Here is a 27,542-nt window from a genome sequence, read left to right as displayed (position 1 = left end):
TCTTTTTATATGTCTTTTTTCTATTTCTTTTTTGTGTTTAATGTCTGTATCTTTGTATTTTATAACTTTGCATCTTTTTTGTTTTTACTATTTTTCTAAACCTTTTATTGTTAAAACCTAATAAAATATTATTTTTAAAAAAAGAGAGAATAAAACAGGTGCCCAGTTCTGCCCCCCCCCCCTCACTTCCAATGGGTCGGGGCAGAAGGAAGAAGGTGCCTCTGGGCGCAGCGTCCCACGCGAGGCCCCGCTTCTACGGGAGCAGCGCTGCGCTCCCTCTGGCCCCAGGCCCGCAAGACCAGGCTCTCTGCCCCGCTCGGAGCCCATCACTTGCCGAGGCTCCGCCGCCGCCCCGGGCCTGGGCAGCCCGGCATGCTTTGCGAGCGGCGGCGCCCGGGCGGCGTCCTTCTGCCCGGAAGTGACGCAGGGGGCGGGAATCTGCCGGAAGGAGGGGCGGGAGCCGCGGGCGCCGGTGGGAGGCTCGTCCCGGGATGGCGACCCCCAGGACCCCCAGGAAGGCGGAGGCGCCGCCCGCCGGCCAGGCCACGCCGGAGCGGGACAGGTGAGGCTCGCGGGGCGGGCGGGCGGGCGGCGCGTCCCCCTCGGTCAGGTCTCGCGGCGTTTCCTCTCGGTGGTGCCGAAGGGAGCCGGGCGGGGCTGCGCGGGGTCCGGAGGGTCCGGGGCAGCTTGGCGTCTCCCCGGGGCGGGGCGTGGAGGATGCCCGCCCGCCTCCCTCCCTCGCCCGCCCGTTGCTCCGGCGGGACTCGCGGCGCCTCACCTGCCACCAGCAGAGAGAGAGAGAGGACGGCGCTGTCCCCTCGGAACTCTCCTGCAGCCGGAGCAGATATTCTGGAAAGGAGGGCGATGTATGTGAAGCAGAGAGAAAGGAAAGGGCACCAGGGACACCAGGGAAGAGAGATCCCGAAATGGATCTCTCTCTCTCTCTCTGCCCGGCAAGAAACTTTTATTCTGACCCCGTCCTGTCATGGGAGTGAGGTGAGGATTCCCCTGGCATCCCTGCTCCCTCCAGCTCCCACTTCCAGATGTCTCTTCCTGGGACCCCATCCTGGCAACTACAGTGGGACCTCGGGTTACAGACACTTCAGATTACAGACTCCGCTAACCCAGAAATACTTCCTCGGGTTAAGAACTTGGCTTCAGGATGAGAACAGAAATCGCTTGGTGGCAGCAGCAGGAGACCCCGTTAGCTAAAGTGGTGCTTCAGGTTAAGAACGGCGCTCCAGAACGAATTAAGTACTTAACCTGAGGTACCACTGTATTGCTGACACATCTGCATTCCAGCACACTTTTGACCCTGGTGACATCCAGAATGTCATAGAGATGGGTTAGAAAATGAATAGAGTGCCCTTGCTCCATGTCGTGCTCTATCACTAGAGGTTTAGTTATAGGAAGATGGGACGTACGGTTGGCCAGAAATTCAGATCTTATGGATGACGTCTCATGCCTTTCTCCTGCCAAATGGAAATGGATAAAATTAGTGTCTAATCAGAAAAGCTTGTTCTTACCCACATGTAGTGCTTCAGGGGGAGTCCAACATGGCAGCCATATTTTTGTCACGATCCACCTTGGGTACCAGCCTACTGGTTGAGGATCCGTGCCTTGTCCTGAGCATAACCTCTAGGACTTGTATCTATTTCTACCATTCTCCCTTGCCTAGGTTTAATCAGACATGAAGGGCAAGGCTTGCAACAGCACATTGGTAGGTGCATAGTCACAAGCACCTTGTCAAAAATAAAAGGCTGCAAAAACTGAAGTGAAGCCCATAAAGCAGGATTTGATGAATCATTGGAAATCTCACTTGGAGTTGCAGCAGTCATTCATACAACCAGCTTTAAAATCTAAATTTCAAACATTATTTCTGTCGGGTTAGAACTTTTCTTGTGAGCCAATAGTACTGTTTGTTTACTATAGCTATCATTTTGCACAAAAGTTACTAATTTGGTTTTGGAATCACTGAGACCTCAGTTGCATCTGCAAATGTTTGCAAGGAATTTGCACGCTTACTTCAAAAGGTAGTCAGATTTAATGGCAGCTCTCAGTGCAAGACCTTTCTCTAGATGACTGCTTGTTCTATTCATGGAAAGATTTTACAAATTGAGTGGAGTGTTGTCCCAATAAAACACACCCAAAACCCCCAAAAAAGCATCCAAAAACTAATTATAATCAAATGGGTTCTGATATTTGTAGGTTTTAATAAACTGCAGCTGATGTTCTTTAATGTATTTACCAATAATTGTATTTTAACTTTTGGATCAGAATTGTGGTCCATATTTTGTAATATTGGTTCAGGAAAGCAATAGGTTAATAATACTCTATTCTAGAGAAATAGTGGTTCTTTTTTGTTTTACCACCTGTTTGACTTAATCCCTTCTTGAGGGGGAAATATTGCATTACTTAATTTATTTCTTCTAACAAATTATATGCTAATCCCTTAATAAATGTTTTGTAATATTCTTCTGTAAAACCATCTGGCCCTGGTACGGTGCAATAACTTGATAACATTCAGTAATAGTTCCCAGGTTTCAGTATCCATCTGCACTGTACATTTAAAGCAGTATCATACCACTTTAAACAGGTATGGTGTCTCCCAAAGAATCCTGTATACCTGAAAGAGCATTTCCACCACCAGCTCCGAGGGCCTTCTGGCGGTTCCCTCTTTGCAAGAAGTGATGTTACAGGGAAGTGAGGTTGCAGAGGGCCTTCTTGGTAGTGGCATCGTCCTTGTGGAACACGCTGCAATCAGGTGTCAAGGAAATAAACAACTATCTGACTTTTTAGAAGACATCTGAAGGCAGCCCAGTATAGGGAAGCTTTTAATGTGGGGTGTTTTATCATTTGTTGGAAATCGTCTAGAGTAGCTGGGGCAACCCAGCCAGATAGGCGGCAAACAAACAAACAAACCTTATCCTCATCATCCTGGGAACTGTAGTGGTTTAACAGTTAATCCTTCCCACGGAACTCTTGAAACCGTGGCTTTAAGCAGTAGTGCAGTGCGGCTGCAGTATATAATTTGTGTTTCTTGTTTTGGTGTAGAGTACGAATACTGTTGATAAAAGCTGGTTCATTGTGTGCTGATGTTGCTGCAATACTACGTGGTCTGAAGAATGAACTTTATGATTGCCCAAAGAATCCTGATACTCTTCATCCTGATAAATGAAGAATAATCCACAACCCACCTTAAACTTAGCTTATGGTCATTTCCCCCCTACAAGATTACAAAGCAAATGGAGGCAAGATGGGGATCTAGCAGAAGAGGGCATGAATGCTCTGCACAAAAGAAAAGTTATTTAGTACACAGAAGCAGTCAAGTGGGAAAGCTGCCTAGAAGAGAAGGGACTGCAGTTCCATTCTAGCAGATGTAAAAACCAAACATCTCTTACTCAGTTAGAAGAGGTAGTTTGGCAAAATCTGTATCTCTATAAATTTGTGAACAACTTTGCATAGCCAATTTATTTGGGTTTTTTTGTAATTTGTGGTATTTGGAGGGTTGTAACCAGCCATAGTAAAACAGTTCATACAGAGAGCAGAGGGGGACTTTAATGTAGGAATGTATAAGACAGTAACACCCAGTGAACTTCATGGCTGAGTGGGGATTTGAACCCGGGTCTCCCAGTCCTATTCCCTACCGACACTCTAACCGCTCGCTGGGGAGAACCTTTTTCTTTCAGTTTGCAAAGTCACAGCTTCTGCGATAGGTGGAGCTGCCAGTGAGGGACGTTGACTCATTCTGTACATTCATACATGATTATTTAAAAATTTTAATGTTTTTATTTCTGTAAAGGAAAACACTTCCCTGTAAATGGTACAGGAGCAGTGGCGTAGTTGAGGGGTGTGGAGCTGGGGGAGCATGGCCCCCAGGCACATTTTTTGGAAGGGAACCCCCCACCCCTGCAAAAATCCTAATCCTTTTTGTCATAGTTTCCCATCTGCACCCCATGCTCAACCTCCATTCCTAGAAGGAAAAGATGCAACAGATCCAAATAAAGGGAGCAAACCTTTATTCTTCCAAGCAAGCCAGCAAAAATAATATTATGAGACGAAATGAAAGGCAAAGCAAGAGGGATTGCTTTACTGCTAGAACCATTTATTTTTGAGAAATAAGATCACCATTAGAAGCCCCTTTAAATCATCAGCCAGCACAGGAATCAGCAGCAGAAGCCCCACAAGCTTGTTTGCAAACCACAGCATGTCTCAGCGAAAGATTGGAGGGGACGGGTGAAAATCAGTCAGATTTTGATACATTTTTCTTCCTTAGGCTTCCATTTGCTGAAAAAGCATTTTTTGTCCTATGTGATGCTTTGCATGTGACGGACAGTGTGCGAGTAACCGCTTGGAAGACTTATGAAAAAGTGTCTCTGGATGGAGTTGTAGTAAGTATATGATTTGTTTCTTAACAGATTAATGGCCATTTATGTTAGAATGTGCTCAAGATATAAAATACTTATGAAGACTGAGACAATAACACTAAACCAAAAACTTTACTAGCCTCTCTTTATACTCAAAACATTTTTTTCTGCCTTTGTTTCTATTTCATCTTATGCAGTTGAGTTGGTTTGCGAACAAACAGTATTGTGTAGAAATCATGCATATGTAATGGTCTTCTAAAAAATAATAAATTTAGTGTGAACCTTAGATATTTCTGAAATTGCATTAATCAAATGTAGGCATTTATGACCAGTAACATTTAAATGGGGTCCAGTTCTTTCCTGTATAAGCACAACACTCATGTGCATAAAGACCCTTTTCCCCTCCCCAGTTGCCGTGTGCAGTTGGGCCCTCAGCAGACCAGGCAGGTCTAGGAATGGGAATCCTAGGCCTCCTGCCGTTCCCATGCAGATGTTCCAAGCTCACATTGTGGAATAAGGTGGAGAGGAGAAGCTGTATGGGCATGTGGGAAATGTTTTTGTTCCTCACCATGTCTAGATATGTCCTGCGCATGTGTCTACAGGTACCCTGAGGAGGGAAACCTGGGCTCTGGTGTGCCCTGTTGGGCCACACACACGGGACACAATCCTCTTCTGAAGTGTTAGAGTGCTTCTGTTTCCTATTGATGTCCATGGAAGAGCCTGGGATGTGCTTAATTTTTTCACATTGACATGAATGGGGTTTCAGTATCCTAATCTTAAAATCTATCTTAAAAACGAATTCCACTGATTCTGAGGGGGTGCAGGAGAACCTCAGCTATTTTTATATCATATCCATTTGACATTTGCTTCTTGGTATTATTTGCCAAATCATACCAGCATATGCATATTCCTAAGAATAAGCGGACACGGAGCAATGGATCCAAACTACAAGAAAGAAGATTCCACGTAAACATTAGGAAGAACTTCCTGACAGTAAGAGCTGTTCGACAGTGGAATTTGCTGCCAAGGAGTGTGGTGGAGTCTCCTCCTTTGGAGGTCTTTAAGCAGAGGCTTGACAACCATATGTCAGGAGTGCTCTGATGGTGTTTCCTGCTTGGCAGGGGGTTGGACTCGATGGCCCTTGTGGTCTCTTCCAACTCTATGATTCTAAGAAAACGCTCAGTTTTGTCTTAAGAAACAACATTGACTACTCAGTTCTGCTTCTGATTTACAATGAGCATGAAAACTACTATTTGTTTTGTCTAGGAGAGCCACCTTAAAAAAGAATGGTGGGGGATCTGTATTTTTACAGCAGCCATTGACCTGGATGAGGTGACATTCACTTTTACAGAGCTTCTGAAATGCCTAGGTATTAGGTAGGTTTGTTGTATCGGCTGAGTTTGATACAATTCAACAGGTATGGAATAATTCTGTGCGTGTATTTTGTTGGAGGCTTATTTCCCGACTACTGTGAATGGTTCTGTTGCTGTGGTTTTGCCTAAAGCAATGTCTAACCAGGGTCTTGGATTTAACAAGATAAATGTTTCCTCATTTCACTTGCATGAAGAGGGGTCTGAGATCAGTTTTTGTCAGATTGTACTTGAGAATGGGTAGGGACTGTTAACCTCCCTCCCTGTTTCCCATATCGAATCCTACCCTGCTGTGGAAGAATACAAATCCCGGCATTTCCTCCCGGCTGCAAAGCTTAATAGCAGCTTGGTGGGTCTGCACTTTTGGTCAGCGAAGTGCTGTGCTACTACCCTGATAACTTTTATCAAGCCCTCCATGCATTGCAGCTGCATTTAAATAACGGCTGGTGGAGTAGGGAATCGTGATAGCAGCTTTGCCATCTCATGTCTGTTTTAGGCCAGGGAAAGAGAGTGGTGTGAGTTGGCTGAAGGTTGAAGTGTGATGAGATACAGTTTTTTTCTTTGGGACTCCAGGGTGAGGTGGTGGATAGGCTGCCTGGGGCCAGTTTGCCTCCTACTGTGCCTGGCTTGGGGATAAAGCAAATACAGTGGTGCCCCGCAAGACGAATGCCTTGCAAGACGAAAAACGCGCAAGACGAAAGAGTTTTCCGTTTTTTGAGTCGTTCCGCAAGACGAATTTCCCTATGGGCTTGCTTCGCAAAACGAAACGTCTTGCGAGTTCTTGCGAGTTTGTTTCCTTTTTCTTAAAGCTGCTAAGCCGTTAATAGCCGCTAAGCCGCTAATAGCCGTGCTTCGCAAGACAAAAAAAAAACGCAAGACGAAGAGACTCGCGGAACAGATTAATTTCGTCTTGCGAGGCACCACTGTATTTTAAAGGCCCTAGAGAGCTTCCCTGCTCTGTTAGCCGAGCAAAGCTTAAATCCTGTAGCATTGCTCAAGGAAAGTTTGGTCCTTTTTGAGAAATTGGCTTTTAATATGTTCTTTGAGCCTTATGGAAATACTTGATTATTGACTGTTATGTTTTTCTTGCAGCGTTTGCAAATTTGTGTACATGATTAAAGAAATGGATGTCAACATGGACACCATTAGTACTAAAGTGGAAAGTACTATATCACACCTAAAGAAAAAATATGATGTCCTGCTTGCACTATACCACAAGTTGGAAAGGTAAAGTGCTTATTGTTTGCTGCGTTCTAAAACCTAGTTTAAATTTAAATTTACTGTTTTGAGGGAATTACAGCATTAAAATGAACATTGTATTTGGGGATTAAGAAGGGTGTAGTGGCTGGAATGTTGGTCTATGACCTGGGAGACTGATATTCTAGTCCCCACTCAGCCATGAAGCTCGTTGAGTGACCTTGGACCTGTCACTGTCTCTCAAAAATGATAGAAAAGCCAAAAAAACACACAAAAAAAACACAAAAAACCCACAGAAAAGCAAATAAAAATTGATTTTTTAAAAAATGAAAAAAAGTTCACAATTCAGCCAAATTAATTCAGAATTACACAAGCACATGCAGTGTCTTTTGAAAATTGATAGTACAACAATGAACAATGCTTGCCTGGATCATGTACTACTACTACTACTACCACTACCAATTTTTTATTTGTATCCCGCCCTCCCTGGCAGAGGCCAGGCTCAGAGCAGCTAACATTATAAAAACAACGCAATATGCATAAAAACAGACATCAGTTAATTAAAATACGTCTTAAACTTAGTTCAGACAAGTTAAAATCTGGGCAGGTGGCAATTATCAGGTTAGAATTGAGAATTGGTTAATACTTGCCAGGACCAACTGTTTCCACTGAGCATACAAGGACCTTGAGCTGCGGGCAATCAGTGAGCTGTGCGGCGGCACCTGCCGCTACGTTCCAGAGGAGTCAGATGCCTTACGGTAGCTTCGGGGGCCTTATATTCCGGGGAGGCCTTATGTTCGGGGAGGTCTTATTTTCGGGGGATGCCTTATATTACAGTGAGAGGCAAAACTGGAAGTAGGTCTTATTTTTGGGGGGATGGCTTACTTTCGGGGAAAGACGGTAAGTCTGACCTGTTCAAGGAACCTTCCATAATGGAAGATGAAAGACTTGTTCTCTTTGAGGATTGCCCTCTAGCCAAGTGTGCTTTCTATGGCTGCAAAAGCTTAAATATCAAGAATAATTTAGTCTCCGTCAGGGATGACCATGGTAGCCACTTTGTGGATGGAAGTTGAGATTAATATTTAATATTCTAGGGGGAAGTAATACAGGGTTGTATCCAACCAAGTTCCACTGACACAGCAAGAATCGCCCTTTCTCTCCTCCAAAGTCTTCTCTGGGGAGTGGCAGCCCCATGGCGTGAGCAGAGGTCTGCTCTGTTTGTGCGAGGGCCGTGTGGGATGCAACCCACAATCCTCAGCACTTGCCTCTCTGACACAGGCAGCTGCTGGATCAATAGATAGGGACAGTCTCACTGTGTCTAAGTTTGTAGCAAATACCAGTGTATGTTAAAGAGCAGCTTGGGTCTGATGTGACATAATTTTAATGTAGGATTTCCCCCTTCTCTGTACTGAATAGTTGGGTGCCAATTCTCCATTTCTAAATTAAATACCTGATGGGCCAAAACATTGTTTTAATGCAGATTCATATGTTGGTTTTCAGTATGCAGTTAGAATCGCCTCCAGATGACCAGGCAGGAGAACATGGCAAAAGTTGTTGTTTTTGTCTCTCTGTGTGGTGATATATCACTGACATGTAGCTAGGAGGGCTATTAAAGAAAACTGTAGGCTAGTCGTCTTGTGGACATATTTGTTGGCTAATATTTACAGAGCCAGAACTCCACCCATGGGACACTCCACCCATGTGTCCATTCTCCTTTCCCACTATGGCCCTCCAAAACCGGGGGGGGGGGGGATAGAGGGCTGCTGTGAGAAGGGGAGATTGGCAAGAATCACTCTTTCTTCAGCAGTCATAAACTAATACACAATTCACATCAGTGACACATTGCTAACATCACATTTTAAATAGCAATTGCTAACAGGACAGAACAAGCATAAATGGGTCTCAGCAGCAGAGCACAAAACCATGAGTCTTTTGAATAATATTTGCAAATAATGGCATGTAAATGTGTGTGTGTGTGTGTGTGCACGCACACGCTATGATTATGTAAATTATTATGCTACATTTGAACTTGCATGTTTAAATTTGTTCATTCAATAAAGATACTGGTACCATACTTAAGATCTCAAAATAGTCTACTCTTTATTGCTCTTGGATGGCCACCTGTCATGGATCCTTTAGCTGAGTGAGATTCCTGCATTTCAGGGACTAGAGGACCCCTCGGTCCCTTCCAACTCTGCGATTCTGTGTTTCTAATATGTCCTTTAGCAACATCATTCCACCACAAATTTGCAGCATTGAAATCCTCCGGGCTGGAAGGGGGCGTTTGAATGGTGTGAAAGGGAACAAGGAGGAGAAGTTTTAAACTTCCTGTTAAGTCTCCCTGTAAAATACTGCAGGGAGTATCAGCATCCAGTGGTATCTCTGGATGCAAACGGGATCCGTTCCAGAGCCACGTCCGCATTCTGAAGCAAACACAACCCACGTGTGCGAGGGTCACGATTCGCTGCTTCCGTGCATGCACGTGACATCATTTTAAGCATCTTCTCATGCACAAGTGGCGAAACACGGAAGTAACACATTTCGTTACTTCAGGGTGGTGCGGAACGCAACCTGAAAATGCTCAGCCTGAAGCTAATTTAACCCGAGGTATGACTGTACTACAGTACATAAAGGGAACAGAGCAGTTCCCTCAAGCTGCCAGTTACTAGCATGTCTCTCAAGCTGAGCTGAAGTTTGGATAAGGGAGAGGAATAAGCAACTCTGCTACACAAACACAAAGTAAAAACAAAAACCTGGTATCATTCCTATTTGGGGCTTTCACAACTAAGCGGTGTTGTCCAAGAATATCCAGGTAACCCTGAAAAGACGCACCCCAAGTTACTGGACATGTTTTGCTTTTTGTGCAAGGGATCTCCCGCCTTCCACAGCCCAGAGGGGCTCCATATCCACACTGAACTCTTCCTCGGAGGGTTCCTGGACCCTCACAAAGCTCTTCCTGCCCTCTGCCCCCCTGACGTAATGCAGGGGTCTTCTCACAGCCTCACACAGGAGAGATCCATTCCCTGGCGTGCTTCCCTTCCCTTCCGCAGCTCCCTCCAGCCTTGGGAGGCCTTTCTCCCCCCACGGCCTCAGCGCCTGCAGCCACATGTTGGATCTGAAGTCCTAGGCAAGGCATAATGCGATAAGATTTCAGAAACTGCTCACAATCATAAAATTCCTTCTTGTAGAACTGGCCTGCCGCCGTGGGCTTTTCAGGTGCTTGCTAAATGGTACATATATTATGTATAAAATAATAGTGTATAGTATAATAGTATATAGTATAGAAATAATAGCAGACAGATTTTAGCATTCATATGATGGTATAAATTTCAGCATAACTGGAAAAACCACTGCAGAATTTCATTTTGCATCCCTTTGGCTCCTGCTAAAAACCATCTGGGATCCAACCCTCTCCCAGCCAAACACATTTTCTTCAAAGCAGCTGTGACTTTAGAATACTCTGGGTATGCTGAGTTGAAATCTTAAGTTTTAGAGTGCACTGATACACCTTTTTTCTTTTTCTTTTTAAAAGAACTTGTGGACTTATCTATGTTGAGCATCCTGATGATCAGTAAGTTTGTCTGTTTTCATAAAATCAAAGAAATGTTGATGTGTGAGCTGCTAGCTAGTGCATAGGTTCACAAGATAGCAGTTGGCAAAGGGTAGGAGTATGTTTCACCGTTATAATGTGAAGGTATATTGTTTTAATAAACTGTTGGGGGTGTGGGGGTGCTGTTTTTGTTTGTTACTATGTTAGGTATTTTTATATTACAAACTGCCCTGTCATCCTCGGATGAAGGGTGGTATAGAATTATTATTATTATTATTATTATTATTATTATTTATTACAGTTTTAGAGAAAACTCCATGTCCCAGAGCAAGCAGTTCAAGCAGCCCCAAGTATACAGTAACTGTATTTTTTGGCTTAAAAACTCACAGCCACACAAAGCATTAAACCTTTGGTTTAAATCACTTAGCTGCATACCTTTTAAAAAGTGTTTGAAAGCAGGAAATGTAGAATCGTCACTGTAATGTTTTTCTCTTCTATTTGTAGAGTTTGTGCTGAACTAAGTTCTTCACTAGTTCTAAAACTATGCTGGATCATGTTTCTTTTGGCAAAAGGTAAGTAGTAGTATCCTTCAGTGTTTAAAAGGAAAAAAACAACCCCAAAATTGGTTTGACTATTTTGACTCTTAAGCTTTGCATTAATATTATAAGTCACCTGGAGAATGCTGTTATTGGGACCATATATATATATATATGCTGATCAGTCATTGATCAGTCAATCAGTAAAATAATTTGAAATCTGAGAAAAGCAAGCATAGGGCTGGTTCCTACTGTGTGTGTGTGTGTGTGTGAGTGTGTGTGAGAGAGAGAATTGGGCGATATTCAGCTGGTAAAGTGATGACAAAGCTTCTCTCAAGAATACAATTGAAAGAAAAATAGCAGAGGAAGATACTTATCAACTACCAGCTGAAATTTTTTTCTAGGCATGTTTGACTTAATTAGAGAATCTTCCTGTCATTTTTACCATATAGTTGCCAAGCTAAGCAGTCATATTACCAAGCTGAATTCAGTGCTGCATTTGTGCTGAAATAAACCACCTGATCATGTATAGTGTGTGCTACTGTTGTTTAGCGTGGGCATATCCTAAAGCAGCAGGGGCCATTTTGGATAAACCATGTTGACCTGATATCAGGCGCAAGAGAGTTAAGGGAATCTCTTATTTCAAATCTACATAAGCACCATAGCACTAAGGTTGGAGGAAGCCTTCAATGAGGAAAAGGTAGCAATGAGACCTCTTATCTCTTCTAAGCACCACGGTGGTCAGATCAGAGAGAAGCTGTCAGCTGAAGGGAGAGGTTTGTGGAAATGCTGCTTTTTGCTGTCGTTCTTATTCCTGTGGTGCTCAGTCCTCTGGAAAAAGCAAGCAGAGGAATCTTAAGGGGAATGGGCTGGAAATGCTAAACGTGTGTGTGTGTGTGTGTGCGCGCGCGCGCCTGTCTGGCTGCTTGCAGGTCTGGTGTGTGAGAGAGGGAGAGGGAAAGAAATGTGTGCTTAGTGCGCATATTTGGGACAATGGAAGAGGGAAAAGGCACATACATTTTTCTTGTTTTTGCCTCCTTGCCTTTGCCTTGCCAAGTTTTGCCCTGCCGACCATGGCAACGTGCCCCTCAGAATGTTGGACAAGCTCTGATCTGGCCCTCAGGCTGAAATAGGTGCTCAGTTCCTGTCTTAAAACTTTATTTGAGCGAGGTCTTGAATACTAGGCCTTGAAAATTGTTCATGATTATAAAGTGTTTGGCAACCTAGATAATTTGCTGAAGAGCCATAAGATACATAGTGTTGCATCCAGATTGTCTCTTCTGCAAAAGGAAGAGCTCCTTTCATTCACAGAAGGAGCTGAGCTCCAACAGAGGCCTCTGCTGGAGGGTGGGGAGCCAATGTCTGCTGATTCCCCCAGTCACCCACCCACCTTCCCCCTCTTCTGGAATGTCCCCAAACTCTCCCTTGTAGCTTTTCAGGAAGCAAAAGGGGCTGCAAGGGAATGGGGATTGTGCAACAGTGGCCACCCTCCCTTCATCCAGCAGGAGTGTCCCATGAGCTCTAAATCCACACCTAGATCCATTAGCAGAAGCCAACCCAAGGGCTCCTGCTAACCCAGTGGGGTTTTGCCTCATGGCCAGATTGGGAGAACCCTCCAGAAGAGCAGGAAAGGGGAGATCCTTATGCTGAGCAGGCAGAAATGCTTTCGCTGACAGAACACTCTCCTTAGCCCTGTCTTGAATTCCACACTGTCTAGTTCCAGCCTACAGTGGTGCCTCGCAAGACGAAAAGAATCCGTTCTGTGATTCTCTTCGTCTAGCGGTTTTTTCGTCTTGCGAAGCAAGCCCATTGACGGATTAGCGGATTAGCGCTATTAGCGGCTTTTAGTGGCTTATCTGCTGATCGGATCAGCTGATAAGCAGCTTAGCGGCTTAGAAAAAGGGGGGGGGGACAGCAGGAACTCGCAAGACATTGTCGTCTTGCGAAGCAAGCCCAAAGGGAATTCGTTTTGCGAAGCACCTCCAAAACGGAAAACTCTTTCGTCTAGCGAGTTTTCCATCTTGCGAGGCATTCGTCTTGCGGGGCACCACTGTAGTTTTCCCAAATGTGAAACATGATACATTTTTCACTTATGGTTTAAAGAGGTGTTGATTGAAAATGTTCTCTCATTTTTCTAATGTTTTCAGGAAAAATACTACAGATGGAAGAAGATTTGGTTATTTCCTTCCAGTTGCTGCTTTGTGTCCTTGATTATTTTATCAAACTGGTGCCTCCAGCAGTACTCAACGAACCATACAGTAAGGATTTAAGCTTTTCATTGCACACAACAGTAATGATGTTTGTAGTCCACATAAGAGATTGTGTGATCTGTTCTGAAAAGATAATTTTATAAGTTGTTTAAATTGACCCCACTTTCATTTGCTGTGTTGCTTATATTTGTGCCCCTTAGTGCATTCTGTACCAGAGCGACTGTTCAGCCCGGCAGATACATGTTGCTACAAAGGAGCAGCAAAAATGTAAAAACTTACACTTAATAATATTTGGGAATCATGCTTGAGTATTGAAAACAATAACTGCAATATTTGCATTTTATAATACAGTACTTGCATAACCTTTGTATTGCTGCAATGCCCTTTAGAATCATTTCCCCATATTCTCTACATATCTGAAAGACTTGTCATGGTCACCAACAGGACTTTCAAAAAGAAATGCATAAAGTACATTCCAATAGTACATTCCAAACCCAAAGAGGGTTTTTAATGAAAATGACACAAAGAAAATGGAAACATCTGTTTTAATCTGAGTTTTGTTCTTGTATTTTTGCATGCTGCTTAAAAATATTAAAATATTGTTTACAAATCCTTTTTTAAGGGAAATAATAAATATTTACCTATGAAAGTTTTATTTGTACTTTACTAACTGGCCTGGTGGATGCTTGAATATATGTTAGATTTTGGTTTAAAGCATCCCTGAAATCTTTCAGAGAGCTATGTCATGTTTAAAAAGGTTTTTTTTTAAATAAAATTGTTTTGTGAATTTGTCCTAGAGCTCTGCACAAACTGATATTCTGGCATCAAAAATATATGGTGATACATATACTATGAATGTACATGTCACGTGAATGTGTGCTCTGAATTTTGTACTGATCCGAGTCAGACTCCGTAGGCCAGGGGAAGCCAAGCTTTTTGGACCAGTGGGCACATTGCAGGTTTTAAAAGAGTGCTGTTTTGCAGTAACAAAATGGCTACCATGGGGGAGTGGCATAACATTGCAGCTCACTTCAGAAAGTCAGCCAAAGTAATTGCTGCCCAATTACAACAGAAAGCCTTCCCCAGTACCAGGAAAAATGTACACAGTAGCCACAATTACGTCTCTCCCTCGCACTCATGCCACATATGCAGACCACTGACACACAGGCCTCTCTCTCTCTTGCGTTCACACCCCCTTCAGGTACGCAGCCACATGTGCCACCCTTCCTCTCTCTCTGGCCAAATGCATCTCCTCTGTCTCTCTTTCTCTCTCTTTGACCACACAGTCATGTGCCCCCCCAACTCACACTGCACACATATCTCTCCCCTCTCTCTCCTCTGCCTCTTCTCCCCCCACCCCAAATCTTTCCAAACCAGCCAGAATGCAGTTGGGGGGGGGGGGCTTCCAGTTCTAGCAGCCACTCCACACTTCTGCCATTTCCTGTTATTTAATTTTTTGTGGGTTACCTGGACACAGGTGCCTGGGGATGCCAGGGAAGGCCTTTGTGAGAGTCGTGGAACCCAAGGGCACCAAACTGGTGATCCTCACACTAGGCAAAAGGCCCCAGTATACTGTATAAGGCTATTGCTTCATGCTGTTCTTCATTACTGTTGAAAGAAAATCCTGAAATAGTGCCAGTTGCAGAATCATTTTAGATTTCAAGATGAGGCAAAATTGTTTTGGTTGGTGGCTGAAAAACCAGACACATTTGATTCAGAAATACTAAATTCTATTAATTCCTAAGTATGAGACTAAAATAGTGTTCCTGTTTGTAGAATGACATAGAAAGAAACACAATGATGAGTTCTAGAACTATCTAAAATGCAACACAGATATTTCTAATACTGTTTTTATGTTTTAATATTTATTGCAAAACCACTAAAAGGTACAAAAAAATATAGATATCCAGATCTTTAAAATTAGGGACACCATTTTCTGATTGCACTGTAAAAAGGTGTGTGTACACACACACACACACACACACACACACACACATTTTTGTCCCTTTTAGGGGTTTTGCAAGAAATATTAAAACATAAAACCAGTATTAGAAATATCTGTGTTGCATTTTAGATAGATCTCGAACTGATCATTGTGTTTCTTTCTATGTGATTCATAGAGAGAGAGAGAGAAGTGAGAAAAGCCGAGGGATGGATGTGAATGCAGTTGAGTGTTGAGGATTAAGGGCTTGTGCCAAAGTTTCAAGGATATTTAAAGAAAGTAGGAGTCTTCGGAGGGTTATGCATAGTAAGAGTTACTTCTTGTTTAATAGGTGTTCTCATTTCCTTTTCAGATATACAGATAAAGCTTTTAAAAACTTATTTTCATATGCTTAAAATATTGCTTTTTTGCATTTTGCTTTGACTTAATGGTGTATGATGAACAAATACTTGCCTTCTTCCCATAGAATCCCTGAGTGCAATGTCTGTTAATAGCTCAGCTCGAACTTACAGGCGAACTCAAAACAGGAGTATACGTACTTCAAAAACAGACACAGAAATAAAGGTTATCGAAGAGCTTTGTAAAGAACATGATTGTAATTTGGATGAGGTAAAACCAGATTAGTGTTGTTGTTGTTATAAAAAAACCAGTTTTCTGCAATGTCCTCCCCTGCCCCCCCCAGGTGACCCACTCCCTTCCTCAATTGCCTACAATCCCCCACTTCTCCTCCTAGTTTCTCAGCCTCTTATGGTTTGTGTCCCTCTCCCTGTGATCTAATGCCTCCTGAGCCCTTTTATGTTTGTCCTGGTAAAACTAATTTCTCCCACCGCTTAGATGGACTTCTCTTCTCCCTCACATCTTGACCTCAGCAGTTAAATATATGTGAATGTTCCATAACCTCATAGCCCCCCAGTCAGTGTATAAGAATGGGTTGAAGTCCAAGAGCAACGATCTGTTATTTATCTATTACAGTTTCATCTGATGTATCTACTCCTAACATTAATGACATAATAGCCTTCGGCACTGAAGGATTCCCTTTCTTTCCTCTTTGGAGATTGAAACCTTTGCCTTGTTTTCAGTGTAGTGGGGTCAGGAAGAGTGCCTTTGAACAATGTCCTGAATTTAGCTCTCAAAAGTTAAAGCAATTGAAGATACTTAATAAAGTAATTTAAAAATCTAATGTCTGCGTGTGGGCAACTGCTCAGACCTGGAAATAAGTTTTTCAATAAGCTTGTTTTGCTATATTATGCATGAAACTAAGAGACCACCTAATAGTGACACTTTTTTTTTTTACCTTTTCAAGGTGAAAAATGTTTACTTTACTAGTTTTATTCCATTCCTGAACTCTTTGGGTATTACACCTTCCAGTGGACTTCCAGAGGTAACATTAGTGTAATTTTAAAATCTTTAATTAAGGGTTGTCACAGTGAATCCTAGTTATGTTTTTGTTAGTTTTATTCTGTCTAATTCTTATAAATAGTTTATATAGGAGTAGCTACTTCACATCTTTTTGATATGATAGGTCCTTGGAACTGTCAGATTAAAGAGATTAAGAAGAACTTTAAACTGACAATCAAAGGGTTGTGATATAGATGATGGAGCAAATTTATTTCCTGTTGTGCCAGAGGGTAGGGCTCAAACCAGTGAGTTCAGTTACAGGAAAAAGGACTTAGACTAAACATCAGGAAGAACCTCCCAATTGTATACACCAGCAGAATACCTTGCAAAGAGCTAGACTGTTGAAAGTTTTGAAGTACAGTGGCACTTTGGTTCTCAAACGCCTTGGTACTCAAACAACTTGGAACCCAAACACTGCAAACCCAGAAGTAAGTGTTCCAGTTTGCGAACCTTTTTCGGAAGCCAAATGTGCCCCATTTTGAGCGTTACGCTTCCGTTTTGAGTGTTACACTGAGGTCTGTCTGTTTTTGCTATTTATTTTGTGTTTTTTGGTAGCTCTTTTTGTTTTGTTTTTGTGAGTGTAGAACACAGTTCAGCTACTGATTAATTGGTTGTGTGACTGCAGTACATTGTTTATTGCTTTCTTTTTATGGATCAGTGGTATAGTTAGATAGTAAAATTCATCTTAAATTGCTGTTTTAGTGGTTGTTTTTAAAAGTCTGGAACGGATTAATCCATTTTGCATTACTTTCTATGGCAAAGTGTGCCTTGGTTTTGGAATGGACTTTCGGAACGAATTCAGTTTGAGAACCAAAGTAGCACTGTATAGGCTCTTGGATGCTGTAACAGTAGATTTTGTTAATCAGTAGTGGGTTGGTGGAGTAGATTATTTTGAAAGTCTCTTCCAACTGCACAGTCCTCTAATTACTTTCAGGAATGAATTGAATTGCAAATAAATAGCTTTCATATGAATAGTTAGACAATTGTGAGCCTAGGTCTCAGTCTTAGTTTTTTTCTTTTGTCCCCTTTTTGTTGAAACCCAAGGTTGAGAATATGTCGAGCAAATATGAAGAAATGTATCTGAAAAACAAGGATATTGATGCCAGATTATTTTTAGAGAAAGATGAAACTTTGCAATATGAACGCACTGAATGGTAATTTTTTTTAATTGCTTTTTTTTGCATTTTAGTAAATTCCACTAATTCTTGAAGCAAAATGGAAACCTGGGGGGAGTGTTTCTTAACTAATCTTATCTTGCGGGATTTTCCCAATGATAAATGAGTTAAGAGCTGTAAAATTCTATGAGAAGTGCTATGTGAGAATAAGTAATAAGGCTTTAAAACCGCTGCTTTAGAATATGGCTTCTCTGAATAATAATATCTGTATGAGTTCTTTCTAATCATCCTCCTCCTCCCAAAATGTCCTGTCATTTTCCCACTTGCTTTAATTAATACGTTTAGAGCTGAGATTCTCAAATATTGAAAATGAGCTTCTCTTCACTGGGCTGTCATCATGGACCTCAGCTGGAGGCCTGATGTTTCTTTCTTGGAGTTGCAGCTGGAGTCTGTCATGGCAGCAAGTGAGCACTCCATCCCCGTGTGCCCAAGGAAACGGGCCTTTTCCCAGCACTGGCCAGCAGGGGAAAGCCTTCCCTTCCCCTGCGGACGGACTTTCAGGCTTTCAAAAGATTTCATGTCGTTGACACACTTTTTAGATATGCATCATTTTGCAACACAGTAATGGAGTTTTACTAGGAAACTGGAGGTTAAACTAAGCCATTTCCAGCCCCAGGAGGAAAGTGGGAGCGTTTGCGTGACATGCCTACACAGCCAACACACTAACGTGTCACGACACACAGTTTGTAGCTCTGCTACAAGTGGAAAGGCCACTTTTTAAGACATCTTCCCTGGGTCCCGAAGACTTAAATAACTATCACCAAGTTGCAAATGCCCCCTTCCTAGGCAAGGTTTTTGAGCAGGCAGTTGCTAACCAGCTCCAGGCTCTCTTGGAAGAGACTGATTTTCTAGATCCATGTCAGTTTAGGCCTTGTTTTGGCATGGAAACTGCCTCTCCCGTCTCTTGGGGAGTGCAACCTGTCCATCCATCCATCCATCCCTTTATCCAGGGCAGTTTACAATATAAAAAGACAAAAATACACACCGTAATAACAGACAATAACCCCCCCCCCCACACACACTCACAGTTTAAAAGCATAGATTAGATAAATTAGATGAAGGCCTGGGAGAAGAGGAACATTTTTGCCTGGCACCTAAAGGTGTCTAATGAAGGTGTCACACAAAACTCCCTGGGGAGAGCCTTCCACAAACACTGGAGCAGAAGTGAGCAAACCACAAGCTCTTGTATGATTCAATGAAACCATGGCTTCATATCCTGGATTGTTTGGATATATCCTGGTTTGGATATTTCCTGGATATTTCCTGGTTTTGTGCAAGATCAAAGTGCTCATTCATACCTACCTACCAAGCCAAGAGTTTGTTGTCCAAATGCAGGCATCTTGGCTGGAATACATCAGGCTTTTATGCAGACAAGTTAATCTTTTTCTCATGTTAAGTTTACAGTTGGAGAGAACACCAACCAAGAATAACCCAGGTTATGATCCTCCTGTTGTACTTCCGCAGACCCCAGTTCGGTAAGAATAATTGTCCTAATTTTGAATTTAGTTGAAAAGGTTTGAAAATTATTTCTACAGGTATAGGAAATACAGTGAGTTTATCTGAAATTCTGTTTGTCCTGCAAGTGCTTCAATTCTGATTTAATGCTTCTGCATAAAAAAGCATTTGCAGAGTCCCTACAGACAGGCTGAATGGTATCAATGGTCTTTCCATCAAAACCAGCCTTCAAGTTCAGCTCACAAAAGTAGACCGTAGTCAATGTCTTCTGGCTGACAACTTCTCTCCACAGTTAGAATGCGTGTCAACACTGCATGGTTTTAATCAGTTCAGCCACTGCTCCCCAGAAGCTTAATCAGAACTTCCATAGCTGCTGCAAAATTAAGTTCATAGATCGTATGAAATGTTGCTGAGGATACTAGTGATATGAATGCAAGGAAGTACCAGCCCTTTTTTTAATAATGTTCCAAAGAAGGTTATTTTTGGTAGTTGTGTTCAGCTGATCAAATCTTGGCTTACTAACCTCTGGGTCAGTAAATTCTGATTAAATTGGGAAGTCACAATACTTCTAGAGCAAATGTCTGTACTTATGTTGAGGGAAACTGAGCTGTGGAACACCTTGCTACCAGGAAAATACCAAACTGCCTCCATCTGCTGCCATTTGGTGACTTCTGCCTCTGCAGCACCATTTTGTGATTGATGAGTTTCAGTGAGTTAAGCTGTCTCTAGTGTGTCCTGGAGGTAGAATTTTTGAGAAGCCCTCTTTTAATCTTTCCTCATGCAGGAGTTGCTCCAGGCCCTCTGGTCATTTGGGTGGCTCTACTCTGAAACTTGCCCAGATCTACAGTATCCACATTGAGCTGAGGCATTTTCATATTAGCAGATCTATTTTAGATCCCTTTTCTAGTATGATCCCTAGGATGGATTTTGGTGTGGACAAAGCAGAACGCATTACTTAATGCTGCCCTTTTCGTTTTATTTATATTATTGTGATTTTATTGTTATATTGCTTTATTTATCACTTTAATCCCCTGGTCATAATAGGCATTATATACTGTAACTAATTTAATAAATAAATAATGCTCTTGCACCCAAGCTAGGAAGCTATGGTTAATGACTTCCAAACAAGCCTGAATATAACAGGATAGTTTGACACTGGGTGCATATCTTGGTTTGTTTAGAAGCCATTAACCATAGTTTCCAGTGTTGATGTAACAGGAAACTACTGTCACAGCGCTGTCAGATAAGGATGTCCAGAGTGAGGAATTAACTCTTTATTGTCAAAAGTACACTTGCAAGTTAGGGGAAGGCAGGTCTATCAGTCCACGTCTCAGCTGCTGCAAGGTGTGCACCCGATGAGGCAGTTGCCGCAACAGAGAGTCCTGGCCCCCGACCTCAGCTTATGTATCTCCCTGATCTGAGCTGTGTGCAAGCAGGTGCAGACTCTGCCTGTGTGAACCTGCTTCTGCTCCTCCCTCTGCACTCCTCTTCTGGACCTGGGGAGCAGGGGAGCTGGGGGCAGGAGGAAGAAGTGTGGAAGCCCTGGGCTCTCCACCAGCCTCTTCCTTCTCTCCCTACAGGCTCCCTCAGACCACTGATCCCTTCTTCCAAGCCAGTCCCAACCCCCCTCCTCCCAGGGCCCACTCTTCAGCATCCAGCCAGTCCCAACAACTGCAATTTCTCCTGCTTTCCAGGTCCCTTCCCTGCTGTTGGAAAGAAGGAAGGAAGGAACTCAGCAAGCAGGTGTAGGAAGCCTGTTCATATGGCTGTTCGTTATGTAGATATTTGATGCCCAAATGTGGCCGATGTATCATTTTATGTGGTGATTTTTTTCTGTTCGAAGGCAGTTTCTTCATTTCAGAAAATAGTAATAAAAATACTTTCCCCCTCTGTAGTGCTGCGATGAATACTATCCAACAGTTAATGATGATTTTAACCTCTGCAAGTGATAAACCATCAGATAACCTTATCTCATATTTTAACGTAAGTAACATCATTTTAACCAAAGGGACTGGTTTGAATGCAGTATAAAAAAATCAGAATTTAATGTTATTTTATGCTTCACAAATGTTTCATGTTCTAACATGCCCTTTTCATGCCACTTCCCCACCCCACCCCGGCTTCAGATAGTATAGCCCTATTTATCTCCAGGTCTCCAGAGGCGGAGCTAGCTGTGCCCCCAGGGGCAGGGCGAACTGCCTGCGGGGGCGCGTGGCGCAGTGATGTCCCCCCCCCCCAGGGATGACACCCAGGGCAGGCCGCACTCACCGCACCCCCCTTCCTCCGCTAGTGCCAGTCTCTATACCTTTTTCTAACTCAGAATATTCTAAAGTAGTAGAAGGAATAGATGATAACTTTTAAGCATCATATTAAAGCTCTACTAAGTATCCTAGTACGTTTGTTTTGCCAGCAATGTAACTTAAATTCCTTGGCAGGACATACAGATTTGGGTAAGAGAGGAATGGGGCAGGGGTAGTGGTTGTTCCCAGAGATGATAGAATGATCCCATCACAAGCACGCTTACTAAGTAGACTTTAATGTCTTTTGAATAATGGAGAGGCATTTGTGAATCTAGATATTGTAGTGAGAAAACCCTTTTTTGCAGTGTTTTATTTAGAACCTCCTTGTTAGGTGGTAGTCTCCTGAATTGTGGTAAAGTAATTGGATGTACGTATTTAGACTTTTGAGGATTTCATAGAAGCCTTTTTTGCTGCCAGGATATTAGCCCATTTTCCGCTCTCAAACTTCTTTGATAGTTGGCTTTCTTTCTTTCTTTCTTTCTTTCTTTCTTTCTTTCTTTCTCTCTCTCTCTCTCTCTCTCTCTCTCTCTCTCTCTCTCTCTCTCTCTTTCTCTCCCCCTCTCTTTCTCCCTCTCCCTCTCTCCCTGACCTCCCAGTATTCTCACTGAAAATCAGTTCTTCATGACATAGTAATTCCATAAAGCATGAGCACTAGCAGAGGATAGTTCTTGTTTATCCAATATATTATATCTGTTCATCTAAGGGGAAGCTTCCCCCGTCTCATTACAGAACTGCACTGCAAATCCTATGCAAAGCATATTGGAAAGAACAGAAAACCTGAGCCGTGTCTTCAGAGAGAAATTTGCTGAAGCAGTTGGGCAAGGATGTGCTGAAATTGGATCACAGGTGGGGTTCTCCGTGGCTGTGCAGGCATCATCCCAGGCTGCATTTGAATGCACATCAGTGGCGTAGCGTGGGGGGTGCAGGGGGGGCCGGCTGCACCGGGCGCAACACCTGGGGGTTATGGTTAGGGGGCGCAAATCCACAGGTTAGGGGGCGCAAATTACTTGCCTTGCCCCGGGTGCTGACAACCCACGCTACGCCACTGATGCACATTCAAACTGCCCTTCTTGCAGGACTCAAGGAGGCTCTGCCACTGCTGCTGGTCCTCACAGTCCAAATGTAGAAGTGCTTTTGCTTTTGCTCTTTACACACAGCTGAGATAGACCAGTGCCTGGCCTATGCAGGCTGTGCTGATTTAATTTCTCCAGGACCCGTCCCACTCTCTGGACTGTATATTTGGTATCCAGCGGGAAGCTGCTACCTGAATATGCCAGGGCTGGGGTGGTGCGGAGTGTACACTCTAGTCTGGACAGTACAGTTTACTGCAATGATGAAGCTAGAGTTGTTTTCCAGAGGCAAACTCATGACTTTTCATTTCAGATTCTTTCTTGATGTATCATTTGCTTCTAATTCTGTGACTAGGAATGGATATTATGCAAAAATATTACATCAGACTTAGTGAGCCATACAAGCCCATACAGAGCTTGCTTGGGTCTTGTTACAATAAAGTTATGAACTCAGACAAAAAAGCAGCTGTTCCCTGGAGGGCCCCCGCTTACCTCTGCAAGGAAGGTCTGGGGCACGTGGTGTACCTGGTTCCCCCCCCCCCTACAGGCCTGGAGCCACAAGGTTGGGTTGAGTTGCAGGGCCATAATGTCTTGCCAGGAGGCACCTAGCACCCTTTCTCCAGAGAGTTTGCTTTGATTTCCAAATAGTGTGTTCCAAAAAAACCATGCAACAAAAACATTTGTTGGGGATGGATTTCTACAAATGTCCTAGCCTTGGATATGCCCTTTTCTTCTTTTCTGGGGTGTGCATGTGTCTGATGTAGTAGAGCAGTTCTCTCTAAATGGCCACATCAAACCCATTAATCACAAATAAACTAAAGTGTATTACCGAAGGTCATTCTCTTAAAGCAAAGTATTGTTACAACTTATTACATCAGCTTTTAAATTGTTTTTCCCCTAGAGGTATAGACTTGGTGTACGGTTATACTACAGGGTGATGGAAGCCATCTTAAAGTCGGTAGGTGTTCAACATACAGAATTTTTAATATTTATATTCCCTTTTTAATGGGCTAAAGTATATCTTCATTTATTCATTTATCTTAGGAAGAAAAACGCCTATCAATTCATAATTTTAGGTATGTTTGGCAAACCTACTTCAAAGTTATATTTTAAATACATCTAAAAAACGTTAATGTTGAAATGCTGAAAGACTGTCTTTTTTCTCTTTTTTATAGCAAACTTTTGAATAACAACATCTTTCATACATCTCTGTTGGCCTGTGCTCTTGAAGTTGTTATAGCTACTTATGGCAGTAAGTTGTATATATATGCCATATTACGGAAGGGGCTGTTTCATCCCTAGTGATCAGTCATGATCCTTCCCCCCTCCCTTGCCTTTTCCCACACAGCCATGACTTCCCTAGACTTGCCTAGTATTTACTTTGTTCCACCTAATGCTGGTAAGAGTCCGTTGTGGTGTTTTGTGTGTGAGTTTTATCCTTGTGACAATGCTTTTAATATCTAATTATTAAAACTGAGTTATTTACATTTGAAATACTGATTACTACATTATCTGCAAAAGAACACCAGACAGATTAATGCCAGAAGGCTTGGGGGGTGTTAATGTACCCAATTGCCGAAACTGTTACAGTGGTGCCTCGCAAGACGAAAATAATTCGTTCCGCGAGTCTCTTCGTCTAGCGGTTTTTTTGTCTTGCGAAGCAACCCTATTAGCGGATTAGCGCTATTAGCGGTTTAGTGGATTAGCGGCTATTAAAGGCTTAGCGGCTAAAAGGCTATTAGCGGCTTAGCAGCTTAGAAAAAGGGGGGGAAGCGAAAAAAATCGGAACACTCGCAAGACGTTTTCGTCTTGCGAAGCAAGCCCATAGGGAAATTTGTCTTGCGAAGCAGCTCAAAAACGGAAAACCCTTTTGTCTAGCAGGTTTTCCGTCTTGCGAGGCATTCGTCTTGTGGGGCACCACTGTATAAATTTGCCACCTTTTGTATAGCATTCCTTCCCCAGTCTCAAGTTAACAGACTTCCAGTTTCCTTCAGAAACCCTGAACCATTAGGGTGTGTTGAATTTTTCAGATTCCTTAGAATGAGAGGTGCTGAAACACGGCTTGGGAATTCCAAAGATATTTCAGTTAAATTAATATAATTTAGTTTTGCTTGGTAAGTAAAATGTGTGCAAAATTGCGGGTGGTGCTGTGGGTTAAACCACAGAGCCTAGGACTTGCCGATCAGAAGGTCGGCAGTTTGAATCCCTGCGATGGGGTGAGCTCCCGTTGCTCGGTCCCAGCTCCTGCCAACCTAGCAGTTCGAAAGCACGTCAAAGTGCAAGTAGATAAATAGGTACCGCTCTGGCGGGAAGGTAAACGGCGTTTCTGTACACTGCTCTGGTTCACCAGAAGCAGCTTAGTCCTGCTGGCCACATGACCCGGAAGCTATACGCCGGCTCCCTTGGCCAATAAAGCGAGATGAGCACTGCAACCCCAGAGTCGGTCACGACTGGACTTAACTTTCAGGGGTCCCTTTACCTTTTACATAAAAAATGATTGCCAAGTACTTGCAATAATCTATATTTTTAATTAATAATAATATTTAATATCATTTGGCATTGTGCTATATTTTCAGAAGGTAAAATTAAAATTCTTTCTGAATTTTCTGAAAACAGTAAATGTAGACTTATAAAGCTAAATGTGGTCCAGTTACCAAAAAATAGCAGATTTGAATTCCTCACACTCCAAAATTATTTTTAAGACCAGACCACTTACTGAATTTCCTCCTAAAATGACATGCTCTAGAACCATAGTTTCTTTGGGAATTTGTTGTCTGATCTCAGATCTTAAATGCTGGAGCAAAACTTGTTTTCAGCAGGACTTCCTTGGATCTGGAACTTTGAGAATAGGGACATGATAAAGAGCACATCTCAGTGTGTAGGAACAATTTATTGAGGACTTGTGTTATTCAACAAAAGAATAATCAGTTGTGTTCTCTTTAGCCTCAAGGAATGCTTCACAAAGTGAAAGTATGAATATGGAAACAGATTTATCTTTCCCATGGATTATCAACATATTTGACTTAAAGGCCTTTGACTTATACAAGGTTATTGAAAGCTTCATTAAGGCAGAACCAAACTTGACAAGAGAGATGATAAAACACCTGGAATGCTGTGAACACCGTATAATGGAATCCCTGGCATGGCAGTCAGTAAGTTGTCGTCTCCATTCAAATACTAGCAAGGTCTAAACCTGCTTAGCTTGTGACTTGAGGCAACATCAGGTGTGTTCAGGGGTCTATGGCCTTAGGCACTAGTAAGTTGCTTTCTAAACATAAAAATGTAGTGTACGACAGGAATATAGATACATAAAATACATGTTATTTAAGAAATACCACCATTTTATCTCTCTGTCATATATTTGCACTTATCTGTCATCTCACTGGCAATGTACTGTGCAGGCCCTCTCAAGTTAAAGCCCAAGAACCCCTTGGCCATCCTGGTGCTCAAGGCTCGTTGGCTTACAATTGGGTGAAGGGAGCAGCCGCTGGCAGTAGTGGTGGTTAGAACTCCAAAGGGTGGGGTGGGGACATTGTGTACCTGGCTTCTGACACCAAGTGCTAATTCTTGCCAGATGGGTAGCGGGGAGGTACAGGGATCTCAGTTTCATGCAGGCACGGCAGCAGAACCAATCTGGTCGTCCTGCTGCCGCCCCCACACCACGTGGATCTCCCTGTGCCTTGCCCACTCCCTCTTGGTGCTCAGCATCCCCATCTTCACCAACCTCCTGGATGCTTCTGCTAAGTGACCTCTTCTCTGGGGGGCGGGGTGAGCGGGAAGAGGAGACTGCTCCTGGCCATCACTTGGGCTGGGCGATACCAGCTTTTCAACATGGCGGTATATCGCCAGCCAAACATTGCAGTTTGGCGATATTCCACAATGTTGAAAAAACAAGCTGCATTGGCCTCTTCCCTTAGGCTCTCCCTGAGCTCTCACCTTAGGAACTGGCGCTCACAGGCTAGAAAATTGCAGCTTGTTTGCGCGGCTCAGCTGGGAATCGAGAAGGTTCCCCCTCCCCAGCTGAGTCAGCCCTGGTGCTCCCCCCACTCCCCTAAGCTGAACAGTTTCACGGAGCCCCCACCCCGCTTCTGGGTCATGGGAGCTCATTTAAGTGCTTGGCTGTTGGTTCCTGCTGCACCACCCGGCTCCAGTTCATTCTCCACAAAACTCTGATATAGATATGAACTGTGGAAAGGCTTTCTGCCTCAACTTCAGTGTTTCTTTGTGGTCACACACCATTCTAAGCATTCCTGTTGATGAAATATTTCTTTGACTTCTATTAGTTTGTTAAACCACAGAGTCTAGGACTTGCCAAGCAGAAGGTTGGCGGTTCAAATCCCCGCGACGGGATGAGCTCCTGTTGCTCGGTCCCTGCTCCTGCCCACCTAGCAGTTTGAAAGCACGTCAAAGTGCAGGTAGATAAATAGGTACCGCTCTGGCGGGAAGGTAAACAACATTTCTGTGTGCTGCTCTGGTTCGCCAGAAGTGGCTTAGTCCTGCTGGCCACATGACCCGGAAGCTGTACGCCGGCTCCCTTGGCCAGTAAAGCGAGATGAGTGCCACAACCCCAGAGTTGAACACAACTGGACCTAATGGTCAGGGGTCCCTTTACCTTTACCTGTTAGTTCATGACTTCTTGCACATATTATATGGTTTTCGTTTATGAATTAAGAAACAATTGATCATTTCATCAATATTGCCAATACATTATTAGTTGCCTTTTGTTGATCAGATCATGCAGCTGAGGTCAGGGCAGCTGCACACTCCGCAGTCAAGCGGGTTAAAGATCCCTCTGCATCATAGGAGGGCAGAGTGCAATGGCGGTTTCACTCCCCGTTATATCGCTGGTGAAACTACTCCCACGTCCCTCTGCTATCCGCGCCACTGGAGGAAGGAACTCCAGCAGAGGGACCCAGGAACAGCTGCAGTTTCACCATCAGTAGACCGCTGAGTGAAGCCGACACCACGGTCT

The 27,542-nt window shown here is 43.2% G+C and overlaps 1 protein-coding gene across 7 annotated transcripts in view; it reads left to right on the top strand.

Annotated features, from left to right (window-relative positions):
• The window catches only part of RB1 (RB transcriptional corepressor 1), a 126,653-nt gene that overhangs the window by 71,786 nt on the left and 27,325 nt on the right, over positions 1-27,542 (top strand). For 3 of the 7 annotated variants that reach the window (XM_083472947.1, XM_083472948.1, XM_083472949.1), the window contains exons 2-18: positions 486-562; positions 4,277-4,391; positions 5,634-5,743; positions 6,830-6,964; positions 10,467-10,505; positions 10,989-11,056; positions 13,168-13,278; positions 15,639-15,781; positions 16,476-16,553; positions 17,615-17,724; positions 19,143-19,220; positions 21,096-21,183; positions 22,230-22,346; positions 23,472-23,528; positions 23,615-23,646; positions 23,746-23,822; positions 25,514-25,722. In XM_083472947.1, the coding sequence (XP_083329073.1) occupies positions 492-562; positions 4,277-4,391; positions 5,634-5,743; positions 6,830-6,964; positions 10,467-10,505; positions 10,989-11,056; positions 13,168-13,278; positions 15,639-15,781; positions 16,476-16,553; positions 17,615-17,724; positions 19,143-19,220; positions 21,096-21,183; positions 22,230-22,346; positions 23,472-23,528; positions 23,615-23,646; positions 23,746-23,822; positions 25,514-25,722 (1,638 nt within the window). In that variant the 5' untranslated portion in view covers positions 486-491. Of the gene's footprint in view, positions 1-385; positions 563-3,057; positions 3,415-4,276; positions 4,392-5,633; positions 5,785-6,829; positions 6,965-10,466; positions 10,506-10,988; positions 11,057-13,167; positions 13,279-15,638; positions 15,782-16,475; positions 16,554-17,614; positions 17,725-19,142; positions 19,221-21,095; positions 21,184-22,229; positions 22,347-23,471; positions 23,529-23,614; positions 23,647-23,745; positions 23,823-25,513; positions 25,723-27,542 lie in introns of those variants that run through there. The other 4 variants (XM_083472946.1, XM_083472952.1, XM_083472950.1 and 1 more) reach the window with 4 other exon arrangements.

Source organism: Podarcis liolepis, assembly GCF_965112155.1.
Source record: "Podarcis liolepis genome assembly, chromosome: 1".
NCBI classification, from domain to species: Eukaryota; Metazoa; Chordata; class Lepidosauria; order Squamata; family Lacertidae; genus Podarcis; species Podarcis liolepis.
The sequence above is the reverse complement of the archived record's forward strand: the minus strand, read 5'-3'. Positions and strand labels throughout refer to the sequence as shown.